Source organism: Cryptotermes secundus, unplaced genomic scaffold (genome assembly GCF_002891405.2).
Source record: "Cryptotermes secundus unplaced genomic scaffold, Csec_1.0 scaffold29, whole genome shotgun sequence".
Lineage (NCBI taxonomy): Eukaryota > Metazoa > Arthropoda > Insecta > Blattodea > Kalotermitidae > Cryptotermes > Cryptotermes secundus.
In genome coordinates, this window is record NW_019719356.1 from 30,665 (window position 1) to 44,431 (window position 13,767).

Below are 13,767 nucleotides of genomic sequence, written 5' to 3' on the forward strand. Positions count from 1 at the left end.
ATGAAGGAACCACTTTGTGGCATTCGCTTCAGAACTGTTCCAGGCAGTAGACCGGACCATTCAAACTATCAACACAACAGGCGCTGCTAAAGGTATCCTACGACTTCCACATCGCTGGCAACGGGTTGTACACAATGCTGGTGACTAAACTGAAGGACAGTAAAACCTCGAAACATGCATCTATTTTGTATCAGTTGTAAATAAATAGTTGCCACTCTAAGTTCCAACCCTCGTATATTGAAAGTATATGTCTACTTATGTATGAAGTATGTTTACAGTAATTACCAATCTGCTGTTGAAGATAAATCGTTGACTGCCAGAATTTATTTACATACATGCACATTGCCTTTATATATGACATGACAAATTTTGTTCACGATGTGAAAATAGAATATCCTTCCTACTGTCCAGTAACTCAATAACATCCCCCAGAATATAATTATACTTCTCTAAGATCCAACTTAATGATGTCATATTTTAGCATCGTGTTGCAGTTGGTATTAAAGCTCATTTTTAGTAATGTTTACCGTCCACTATGCAACAATGTCAAGATTTCAAATTAAATATTTTGAAAATGCGTCACTGTGCTGCGTTACGTGTTTCGGCCTATTCGGCCATCATCAAGTGCTTTGGAATTCGAGGGAATCTTGTGCCTTGACATTATTGCATGGCGGACGGTAAAAAAACTAAAAATAAGTTTTAATAATGTCCTCTGATCATCTGCGTGAAATACCATAATCTCCTATGATTTTACCTCTATGTATTAAAATCGTAATGGTGCTGTGTCAAATTTCGGTAACACAGTGTACCGATAGAGAGCTGCACGCAGTAGTTGCAGGTCTGTAGGTGGATCTATAACAGTGGTCTCTGGTCTCTCTGTTGCCGGCTGTTGTCATTTTCATGAAAAATTCTTTTAAACTAGCAGTTCTGTATTTTTTTTTGTATTAAATATTAACTTTGGTTTGTGGGTGCGCAGGGCGGGGCGCCTAGAGGCATCCAAGCAATTGCAGGTGATCTGCATAATCACGAAGTTCCTTTAATTTCTGTGGGTTATTTATTAACGACGCTATGAATATACGGCCCGTATAGCGGAAAATGTGTGTATGTTTGTTCTGTTAAAGCTGAATGAAATTGGATTATGCTCATGTATAACTTCAATATATCTAATATTTTGGAATAAAGGAAATTCTAATGAAGAAAGAAGACAAATGTTCCAAATTTAAATTTTGCAGAAACCCTGTCTCTGTCTTGCAATACAACGATACGTACAGGGGAAAATTCATAAAACTACACCTTATTAATCTACTGTATAAGCGAACAGGCCTAAGTGTTGTGAGGTTTCCAACTGGTCTGCTCAGTCCTGCTCTGACGAACTGCTGTTGGACTTGCCAGTACAGTTAGTTTTGGCTGGGTGTCCCGCGGGATTCAGGACCATACTTTACTGTCTCACGAATCTGGGAGTCGCTCAAACTCACTATATTGGCCTGGAGAGTAAGCCTGACCTGAAATACCATTTACGCGTCTTGCACTGCAATATTTTTGACAATACTGTATCTACAAAATATGTTTATTTTCCGTAAATTTTCAACTATCATACTGTCTGTTTGACCGCCTCTGTGGTCTAGTGGTCAGAGTTCCTTGCTACAGATCCAGAGGTCTCGGGTTCGCATTCCCGGTGCTACCAGATTTTCTGAGAAGTAGTGAGTCTGGAATGGGGCCCACTCAGCCTCGTGAGGATATTTGAGGATCTATTTCAAGGAAATAGCGGCTCAGGTCTAGAAAACGGAGATTAAGGGTCGTGGGGAAACGTTGCGCTGTCCACGCTACACCCTCTATCCGCTAAAGTTGGCACTAACTTCGCCGACAAGCGGCGGTCGTTCGGTCGGTATAAGTTCTCTTGCGCACTACAGGCCACGGAGTTAGTTTTTTTATGCGGTCTGTTTTGTGAGCAGCCGGATGCATCGGTCGAGTAACAACTTTGTTTGTGGATTACTTATTTTTATTGCTAGCACAGAAATATATGGTTACCGGGCACAAAATATCGTACTTATTACCAACATGAATGTGTAACAAAGTGTACTGGAATAGTCTATGAAACCATATCAGATACAGGTTATAGCAAATCGTGGATTGTACAAGAAATTCTAATACTTATATCGATAACTCGACAATTGAACACATCGATATGCATTCAACATACTCACAGTGATGGAAACGCGTTACTTATTGCAAACTGTTGCCGCGACGTTCGAATGAAAGTTGCCAATTGAACTGCAGAAAAACTCTTGGCAAAGCGGTTCAGAGTTAATTTACGGGCTTACCGTTGGGTTTGGCAGCAACTACCTTAACAGCCAGCGCTGCTTTACACCATACATTCAGCATCAGTCTTAGTAAGTCCTGGAGTGACTGAGACAGGGATCCACGGACATGTGTATCTGCTGGCAGAATCAAACACTTACGTCATCAGTATCTTGCTATACTCCCACTTTATTTACAAGCAGAGTGGAGCAGTCAACAGTGACACACACACACACACACATACACACACTGGGCACTGATACTGCAGCTTTTATGGACTTCCTGTAAACCCTTCCTCCTGTTTCAGAAATTCTTACAGACTGTGAATGAAGGGGATTAGTTTCGAAATGAAAGAAATTAGTTCTACTTATCACACGAATAACGTATTTGCCGAAGCATCATATAATTAGGACGAATATTCATACCACGGCGGCGAAGAAAAGTATGATTCAATTGCTCAGAGGGGAAAATGTAAACCTTCGGAGTGAGTATCTCTGTGCGTCTATAGTTCAAGGTGAAGACTTATACGACTCACTGCAATAAGAAGAAGAAGAAGAAGAAGACGGAAGACGTTCGTAATAAGGTATTCAAATCTTCACAATCTTTCAGACGAATTAAGGACAGAAACACAATGACTGCAACGGAAAATATCTACCTTATGACCTTGAAATAATCCGTTCCAATTTCGGCCGGGTTAATTGGAATTTTAACTTAAATTTTTCCATGATTCTTCTCAGTCATTCTAGGCGAATAAATCTTATACTTTAATGTCCGAAGTGCACATATCCGTATGGTGATATGTAGTTTCGTCGTTGTCAAAGTGTACATATTCAGTCGCTCTGGCGTTTAAATGTATCTAGCAGAAGCTCGGGCAGACGCCACTAGCAGGAGCGCACGCATAATCCTGAACATTTGTTTTTAAATACAGTAGCATTCAATGAACGTACCTTTTGTGTGGTTACCTGCTTGGTGCATACATAGCCTTCGCCCCCGCGTCATCTAACTGAATCTTTCCTTTGAAAGGTGCTCCTCGAAGCACTCGAGAATGCGCATTCGCACGTCACAACCATAACTATGAATTTTAAATTATTTCGTCAGCAGCCAAATGATCCGAAGGATTATAATTATTTTCGTATGCGTCATTTAGATCGTCAAAAATCGTGCGAATTTTCCATAGTCGGTCACAATTTTAGGCTTTTCTGTCGATTTCTGCATTGTTGTCTCTATAGTGAAGGAAGCGAAGAACGAGGAAACATCGGTCGCGTTTGAATGTGTTACCGTAGAAGGAAGTAAGATATTTGTTCAGCACTCGCCCATTGGCCTCTTATTCTGACCCTAATGTCATACTGAAATTAAACTACGATATCCGAATTCACTATGAAGTCGCAGAGAACTGAATGCACACTGTACCTAAACTATGATAAAGGCGTCTGGTTGCGAGCAGCTGCAACTGCAATGGAAGGCTGCGGCATTCACGTACAAAAGAAGGCATTTCCTCTACAGTTTACCTTCAATATTTATACTTTCAATTTTCTGGTCAACAGAGTCGAATTACTGAAGGGTGTAACAAAAATGTAAATCTTACGAGGAGAAAAATACATTTTATGGCTCCAAGATGTTTTATTACACCAGAGACTGCGGAAGAATGTCAAGTGTTACAAGCAGAAGTATAATGCAGAACAACTTTGCGAGGAAGCGGTACACTCTCTTGTACAGTCGAACTGCATTATAAAAACAAAAAGGAGAGCATGTATTTTTTGCTTAAATATTTCCAAACCTTACGTTACAATGTGTAACATTATGTTCTTTGCTGATAAAAACAAAGTAAATTCTATTAAGTTACCATAAAAACTGTATTAGATACAGCATTTTCAAATACAATGCTTAAAATAATTTAAGCGCCCTAACAGGAACGGGCATTTAAATAAATTCCGGTCAGCTGAAGGTACCACCATTTCAAAATTCCGGCGTTTATAGATTAAATTAGATCATGATAGCCTCTTCACAAACCCACAAAAGGCAATGAAAAACAATCATGATAAAGAACACGTTGAGGAGAAATGTTTAACGACGAAACACTAAGCTGCATGGAAGGAAAATCGTAACAAAGTTTATAACCTTTACTCTAAAGTGTAAGTGCGACTTTCACAGGTAGGAAACACAATTTTTTAATGAAAGAAATATATTTAAATTACAACGAATATAAATTTAGGATCAAAAATATTATACCAGTAATGTTTTAATTTTCAAAATAACACGAGTTTAAACAACAGTAATAAAAAATGTACAGCTATCGCCGTAACAGGCCGTGGAGGTCCATAGGTTTGCGAGACGTCGAGGCTTCCACACTTTCTAGACAGACGGCTCAGAGATGCCTGCGGCCTTACGCGCCGGTCGCTCTTTACCCCAGGAAGATTCCTGGTACTAATTTCTGTTACAGGCTGAATCGACCCCAGGTCCATAGTGCAGCTGGAAGGATTATGAAAAAATCCAATGACCTCATCGGGAATCCAACCCGCGGCCTTCCAACTTGTAGCATAGTTCCTCAGACCAACTACGCTACCGCATGCCTCCATTAATAATAGTAATATGTCTGATGATGACAGAAGTGACGCAAAAACCAAAGTTCCCCGAAATATAACTCTACTTTTGAATGAAGAATCATAATATCAAATAGGTTCCTGCTGGAGGAAATAGTGAACTGGCTTAATATGCTTCTTCAGTGCAACAGCTGAAGACATTTCTGAAACACCAGGGAATAACTGAAGTCTCACATGTTTAAAACTCAAACGCCTTTGGGTTCAAAAGCCATTATATTGAAGAATATCTTGAATTATTATGTCAGTACTGTGAAATTCTCCTTGAGACATAAGAATTCACTTCATTCATTCATTAGAGGTAGTTAATTCCAAAACAATTCATTTAAAACTGCATAGAATCACGTTATTTGAAAAGCTCATGATTGAGTGTCGGCAGGCCAATGTTAATTTTGTTAGTTGTGTGTCCCAAACATCTTTGGGGGTACGTCATCTGGAGATAGTACGTGGAATATAATGTCATCATTAACAAGATTCTTTTATTGCTAGTGGGGTGGGACTAAGTACCCTATACAGAGACCACATCTGGTATTGTACCACATTAACAAGTTACTAGATTGTATTCTCAACATACAATGGGGACAAAAATCACCATACCAAAGAGCTCGTAAAACGCACTAAACTTTTCTTCTCGAAGGTTACTTATTCAAGGTATGACGTACCCTAGGAAATGATTTGGACACAGTCGTCTGTTCGGCAAAGCTTACTGCGCCAGACCAGAGAAGCCTCAGGTTAGTGACAAAATGTTAGCGATAGAAAGTCGATACCTACCACAAACCATACTGGAGACTTGTGACAGAGTTCGAATGACCTACAATGTACACAGATAGGCCTTTGACTCACGGTTCGAGGTTCGACATTTGACTGCCTGCTTGGTTTCCTCTGCAGCAGAAAGCCTTGTGGTAGGCAGCTTTACTTGTTATTTCTGCTGAGCTATTTTTATAAACCCTTTGCTCTTGACGTAATATTGTGGTTACGCCAAGAATCTCTCGCAAAAAGAACATAGTAACGCCCACGACAAGGACTTCGAAGCTAAAAGCAATTCTTTCGAAATACACACATACATTTCGTCCGGAGTTTACGACCTGTTTTGAAATAAGGGGTCAGGAAATGTTACACAGAGGAAATGTCTTACTCGCATGGCCGTTTATGGGCAACTTCTTATTTTGCAGATATCTGTACGACATATTGGTGTAACTCCCTCGAACTGGGAACCTTCGACAATAAATTTCCATAGTATAGGCCTCGTTAACTGTCTCTCAGCGCTGTGGTATGCATCCAGAAACAAATATTCCCGTGACGTCAATTGGTGCATTACTTAACTTACTACAGGTGACTCTGGTAGTTCAACAGCACTAATACCAGAGCCCGCCACTGGATACGATCTCACCCAGTTACATCCACCTCCCATCCTCACAACCTGTTTCCTCCAAGATCCATTTCACTAATTAACTAACTCTCTGGNGACTGACTCTGGTAGAACCCGTAGGGTCGACACCGCTAATACTAAAGCCTGCCACTGGACACGAACCTGAGCCAGTTCCATCCACCTCCCACCCTCACAGCCTATTTCCCTAAGATCCATCTCACTAATTAACTGACTCTCTGGTAGCAGAACCCAAAAGGTTCAACACCGCTAATACCAAAGCCCGCCACTGGACCTGATCCTGAGCCAGTTCCATCCACCTCCCACCCTCACAGCCTATTTCCCTAAGATCCATCTCACTAATTAACTAACTCTCTGGCAGCAGAACCTGAAGGTTCAACACCGCTAATACCACAGCCCGCCACTGGACACGATCCTGAGCCAGTTCCATCCGCCTCTCATCCTCACAGCCTGTTTCCCTAAGATCCATCTCACTAATTAACTGACTCTCTGGTAGCAGAACCCAAAAGGTTCAACACCGCTAATACCAAAGCCCGCCACTGGACCTGATCCTGAGCCAGTTCCATCCACCTCCCACCCTCACAGTCTGTTTCCCTAAGATCCATCTCACTAATTAACTAACTCTCTGGCAGCAGAACCTGAAGGTTCAACACCGCTAATACCACAGCCCGCCACTGGACACGATCCTGAGCCAGTTCCATCCGCCTCTCATCCTCACAGCCTGTTTCCCTAAGATCCATCTCACTAATTAACTGACTCTCTGGTAGCAGAACCCAAAAGGTTCAACACCGCTAATACCAAAGCCCGCCACTGGACCTGATCCTGAGCCAGTTCCATCCACCTCCCACCCTCACAGTCTGTTTCCCTAAGATCCATCTCACTAATTAACTAACTCTCTGGCAGCAGAACCTGAAGGTTCAACACCGCTAATACCACAGCCCGCCACTGGACACGATCCTGAGCCAGTTCCATCCGCCTCTCATCCTCACAGCCTGTTTCCCTAAGATCCATCTCACTAATTAACTGACTCTCTGGTAGCAGAACCCAAAAGGTTCAACACCGCTAATACCAAAGCCCGCCACTGGACCTGATCCTGAGCCAGTTCCATCCACCTCCCACCCTCACAGTCTGTTTCCCTAAGATCCATCTCACTAATTAACTAACTCTCTGGTAGCAGAACCTGAAGGTTCAGCACTGCTAATACCAGAGCCCGGCATTAGACATGATCCTGAGCAAGTTCCATTCACCTTCATATCTCTAAGATCCAGTTTAATGATATTCTCTCATCTGCTTTTTGGTGCTTTTTCCAAATGTACTATTCTTGCCGTCCGCATATTAATGTTTGTTTGCTAGACTTACACTTCGGTCATGAAGGTGGATGCAGTACTTTCTTCCAAAACGTTGGTAAACTTGTCCCGGACTATACGGCGTCACATCCCAGAGGACAGTGCTCTTCGAACTTTATCTATTCTACTCACAGAAATAGTAGTAAAGAAGAAAATTATTAATATTCTTGAACTCTGACATTGTACAAAATGTATATGTTATGTATTCTCATAAGAGTGTATATACTTTTGACATTTGAATGTATAATTATAATGATCAAGTCAAGGAGGATGAAATTGGCAGGGCATGTAGCACGAATTGGGGCAAAGAGGAATGCATATATGATATTGGTGAGAAAGCCAGAAGGAAAGAGACCACTAGGAAGACCAAGATATAGGTGCGTGAACAATATTAAATGGTTCTTAGATAGGATGAGATGGTGTGGATTGGATCGGTCTGGCTCAGGATAGGGACCAGTGGAGGGCTCTTGTGAACACAGTATTGAGCCTTTAGGTTCCATAAAATGCTGGGAAGTTCTTGAGTAGCTGCACAATTGGCGGCTTTAAAGAAGGGCTCAGATCCATGAGTGAATAAGATCAAAGTGTAAGGCATTTTCTTTCCTGAAAATGGTGAAAAAAAAAAGCTCATACTTAAAGTGGCCTTGGCCATAGTTCATCAATTTCTTCAGGAAAAATGAATTTCCTATAAACAGTCTTCAATTGTATGTTTGTTTGTCTAATCATGTCTTACAAAAAGTTTGTCCTAGTGAGTCTTCCAAATGCACACTCACAGAACATGCTACTTTATGTGGAATAACTGGATGATATATATTTAGAATTATTCTACTTATATACACGTATTTGCTGAACTCAATGAACAGCTAAACTCATGACATTCCTCTATTTTTTCCCTTTCCAATTGAGCTATCCAGAAGCTGTAGCATATATCTATGTAAGATAAGAATGACAATGAATTGTGGAGGCTGTGAAATGAAGCATTCATGACCTAAGATAAGGTATTATCCTGGCAGTTACATGGAGGGACAGAGGAAAACCACGAGAAATATCACTCAGGATAATTGGAGTCCTTGTCAAGATATGAACCATGTAAATTCCAAGTCAGAAACTTACTCAGTGCATACTTTGTATTCCTCTCAGTACTGGATGTTATGACTGAAGTACAATAATTCGCTTAGTGGGGGGTGGAGTCTGACTGGGTCCACTCGATACGGCGGCCACTGATTGGCCTATTGTGCCTATTGTACTTGACCCGGGTGATTATGATGATGGAGAATTTGGTGGAATGAATATTAGCAGGGGAAACTGAAGTACTTGGAGAAAACCCGCACCAACACCACTTTGTCCACCACAAATCCCAATTGACCAGACCCGGGATCGAACCTGGGCTGCCATGGTGGGAAGCCAGAAACTAACCGCTTGAGTTATGGTGCCGCCTTTACAAGCACAATAAGTGGAACCCATAGTATGTCAATAAAATCTGCGAATAGGAAAATTTACATAGGTGCTGTTTCACATTTTATTCCTCCTACATACTACTATCTCAGATGCAGAGACTCTCTGACATTTACATTAAGAAGCAATGATATACTCTCCAGACCAGAGTTTTAGCATGTACACCCAATCCACTACTTTTTTACGTCTGTTTATTTTATTTGGTTCTAAGAAAGGTTTAAGCCTCTGCTTGACACAAGCCAATTCAACTGGCTCAGTGTGCTCAATTCAAAACTGCAAAGATGAAGGTATCAGCTCACTGTTAATCAATTAGTGCAGCATTTCTCTCAGTAGATGGCATCAGGTGTTACACATTGATGTACAGGCTTTCACATGACCTCTATGTGTGTGATCCTGTTAAGATCGTTTGAAGAAGTATTGTGAGTTCTCTGCGCAGCTGAATTTGTTCCCAGCCATCCTTGGTATTTGTAGCAGTGTTTCTATGGCAAGGCTCGGGAATCAAATGCTTATGTTCTTTGGACAGGCATGAATATTCAAATGTTCAACGAACATATGAGATGTGTGTATTCAGTGCTGGTGTGAAGAAAAAAAAATCTGGAAATATGTGTATTTGTGTTGGCCTAACAGACACTGAAATGGTTAACTGAAGCCAAGCAGTCCATCTCATTATTTTATAGATGAAGCGCACATTCCCGTGCCAGAAGCAGGCCATGCAAACATGCTAGTAGTTTCATGCATTTAACTCACCAAATGACTTCGATGCTAGGCGTTTGTACATTTCAACACTTGATTTCCGGTGAACCATGCGATGAGTAATGGCCTGGTACTTCCGCCGGAAATCCTTTTCTGAGCCTGTTGATTCAGTAGAGTCCCTTCTTGCACCCCCAGCTTGAGGTCCGTCCTCATCTGCCCATTCACCACTTTTGTCATCTGTTGAATATGAATAATATATGTTATGTTCAAACTAGCATGGAGATGTTGAGTTGTATGTACGTTAGAGATGAGGTGAACATTAATGAGAAGCACGTTTTTATCTAGAAGCGATGAAACACACTGGGACAGAGTACTACAATAGGATAACTGATATCTACGCTGTAACATGTGTAAAAGTATAGCTATTCAGTTTGTCTGCTTCCTGTCTTCTACCATGGACATAACTGAGAACTCCAAAAGACAGTACAAAATTTACTCAATACAATAGCTGTGGGTTAAAGCGATGTGCAAATATTGTGGTAGGGATTTTGGATGTGATTGAATCTCTCATTTCCAAATCTCATTTTTTAATTATATAAGTGACTTTGTGTTTTTTTTTTAACTGAATGTTTTTCATTCTTTAAGATCTGAAGGAAATTAAGTACATTCTAGACAAAGAATGGTTACTTCTGCTTGTATTTACGATTAAATGTGTAAAATTTCCCAGATGTTCATTTATTACAGACATAAATCTACTGTCACAGAGCTAACCAGACAACAGGTATCATGCTCAGTAAAATCATAAGTGATTATATTAATATTTTATTAAATATTGTCCATATCAAAAGAAGCTTCAAATAAGAGTTGTATAAGTAAAAGTAAAGTAAATGTATCCCTGTAACAGGGCATGGAGGCCCAAAGGGTTGTGAGATGTTGAGGGTCCCACATTATCTAGAAAATCAGCTCATATATGGCGGTAAGGTTGTCAGCCTTACGTGCCAGCTGCCCTTTACCACCAAGAATATTCCAAGAATATTCCTGGTACTCATTTCTGTTAGAGGCTGAGTCGACCCCAGGGCTATAGTCCAGCTGAAAGGATTAGGTCAATTTAAAAAAATTCAATGACCCCATTGGGACTTGAACCCATTACCTTCCGTCTTTTAGTATAGTGCCTCAACCAACTACACTACTGCGTGCCCCAAAAATAAAAGTTGTATAGTTTAAAAAATGCACATTTTGTCATGAAATGTGAGATGCATTGCTGCTGAGTCAACCAACTGGATCTCACTGGATGTGCCATAAAGTTTGCAAAGGTTACATTCAAAAGTTTTATTACCTTTTTCTTCTCCCTTAGTTTCTGGTTTCTGCCACACATGCATCTCTTCAGAATCACCAATGTAGATCCAGGTGGCGTTTTTATAGGATTCTGCATACACCCCGGTGTCCTCCTCTTCACCCTCCCCTGCAGCCAGGTCAGACATACTGGTGTCGTGAACCATCACATTCGGGCTTGAGCCTGCAGCTCGTAACATTTCCAAGCTTGCATCTGTCGACCGCGCCAATGGCCTGCAGAAATTAACAGATGAATGTGACTATCAGATCAACTTTCATCTTGCAATTTAACTGAATGACTGCAATATGGCCATGCAGATCTCCATTAACTATGACAGTTGCCCATGGATGTAAGACGAAGCTGTGCAAATTGCAAATGAACTATTATCACAATGCAATTCCCCATTGTTATATCAGACAGTACCTAAGTTTAACTCGGTCTTCACGACCGCGTTCCTCAGACTTGGCACGTGCACCGTCACACCGGTAGCGGCTGTGGTGCCTCCTCTCACCATGGCCACTCCGCTCCTCAGACCTGTATCTCTTCTCTAACTTCTTGTAGAGCCGCCCACTGGATACTGCTTTATTTCGGGAGCCCTCAGGGGAATCTGCGAAACCTGCAGGCGGCTGTACAATGTCAGGTGGCTCAGGTTCTATTGTCTCATTCCCACCTGGCTCTCCATCCTGTGCCATGAGAGATTGGATTCAGAATTACCTCTCTTGCACAGACACAGCCTCCAGACTTGATTAAAACGAAACATGGTCACCTATATATATTTGGAGGTTTTCTTCCCAGTGGTGATTATTCAGATTAGGGTGTTCTGCACTGTGCCACCGTGTAGTCTTGTAGGTGGATGTTGATGTTCACTTCTATGAGAAAGAAACATGGGAATGGGGGGGGGGTGAAAATGGCAGTACTTTCTCACAGTTCCACTTTCCTTCCTGTGACATAAAACAATGTTATATTCCTGAAAAGGGTCATCCCTTCTCACTTTCAGATTTCCTCCTTAGTGTGCCTTTGAAGACGGCTGTTTTCCTATCTAATGTTCACACTGGCCTGGACTAGGATCTATTTTCTTACTCCTTTGTGTGGATCTGAGTGACCATTCCTATTGTAACCTGTCTGTACAACAAAGCCAATTCCTCACTCTACACATTTTAACCCTGATGATGGAGGCAGCATGTTCCTTTGAATCACTGACATCTACCTACAAGACTACACAGTGTCACAACCCAGAAGATGACAATCTGAACAGGGTCACCTACTGACTCTGGTGTGTCCATCTGTGTAATGATGTTGCTCTGCATGAAAATATTTTGATGAAATTCAGTATTATGAGTTCTTACTTAAATTTATCAACAAAATGTAATTATGATTAAAAACTGGAAAACAATGACTGCTACTTTACATGAGATTCTAAATAAAATGAACAAATTTGACGATTGTACCATGTCCCTGAAAAATATAGCCTGATAATAGATAAACCAACTTAACAGATAATATGCTGTATACACTGAAATCAAACAAACAACTGTCACTAGGTCAAAGGGACATTGTGCTTCCTGAGAAGCTGACAGTCGCTCAGATAGTAAAGATATTCACTGCCCTTTATGGAACATCAAGATTTGTTACTGTAGTTACAAGAGCAAACTGCTGGGTCCTACCTTGAGGCAAATGGTTCCAGTTCACACTCACATAACACAATTTTCTGTTGATGAAGTTAGTGAACAATTGAGATATTTGGTACAGCAAAAAAGTAAAAGTACCAGGCTGTGAAGGACCATAGCGTTGAGAGACGTTGAGGGTCCCACATTATCTAGACAATTGGCTCAAAGATGGTGGTAAGATTGTCAGCCCTACGCTCCGGCTGCCCTTTACCCCCAAGAACATTCCATGAATATTCCTCATACTCATTTCTGTTAGAGGCTGAGTTGACCCCAGGGCCATAATGCATCTAGATGGATTATGTCAATTGAAAAACAATCAATGACCTCATCGGGACTTGAACCTGCGACCTTCCGGTTTGTAGTATAGTGCCTCAACCACTAACCTACCATGTGCCCTATTATTTTGGTACAGTTAAAATGAATTTTTGTCTAACCACCCTTCATCACAATGAGTCAATAAACGTACTGTCTATCTAAAACATCTTTTGAATGTATGCCAAAACTTCAGTAGATAACATTACACAAGAAAAGCCTTGTGTTCAAAGACATTTCCAATATGGGGATTTTGGTTCACAGGTGTATATTGAAAATATAATCTAGTGACCTTCTACTGGTGATGTTAAGAACTACTTCACTATCTCATACTGACACACCCTGACATTTGTTCCAGACACATCCACACCTACATATGGTCAAATGTGTTTTGGTCCTCAGAGGATGATCCTGTGTGTCCTCATAATTAGTGTGTTCACATTTTATTCATCATTATAGCGATTAGATTTCATATATATAAATATATGCACATACACACCAATATATTTCAATTATAACATTGGTTGTTTCATACATACCTAAAAATAATAAATTAGGTAAAATAATAGTGTATCAACAAATGATAACATCTGGGCTAGTCTGATTATTAGTATTACATCATAGCTACAGCTACATTTTCTGCTGGATGAGAAGCGTTCTCATCATTAAATTAGCAACAGTA

General features: G+C 40.8%; 1 protein-coding gene across 15 annotated transcripts in view; it reads right to left on the minus strand.

The window, feature by feature from the left end:
• The window catches only part of LOC111864256 (serine/arginine repetitive matrix protein 2), a 389,125-nt gene that overhangs the window by 18,106 nt on the left and 357,252 nt on the right, over positions 1 to 13,767 (minus strand). For 12 of the 15 annotated variants that reach the window (XR_002842763.2, XR_002842762.2, XM_023851362.2 and 9 more), the window contains 4 exons: positions 11,530 to 11,789; positions 11,110 to 11,339; positions 9,828 to 10,010; positions 2,322 to 2,438 (listed from right to left, as the gene is read on the minus strand). Coding sequence is in view for 13 of the 15 variants with exons in the window: in XM_023851362.2 (XP_023707130.1) it covers positions 2,322 to 2,438; positions 9,828 to 10,010; positions 11,110 to 11,339; positions 11,530 to 11,789 (790 nt within the window). In the remaining 2 variants the exon portion in view is untranslated. The remainder of the gene's footprint in view (positions 1 to 2,321; positions 2,439 to 9,827; positions 10,011 to 11,109; positions 11,340 to 11,529; positions 11,790 to 13,767) is intronic. The other 3 variants (XM_023851422.2, XM_023851415.2, XM_023851399.2) reach the window with 2 other exon arrangements.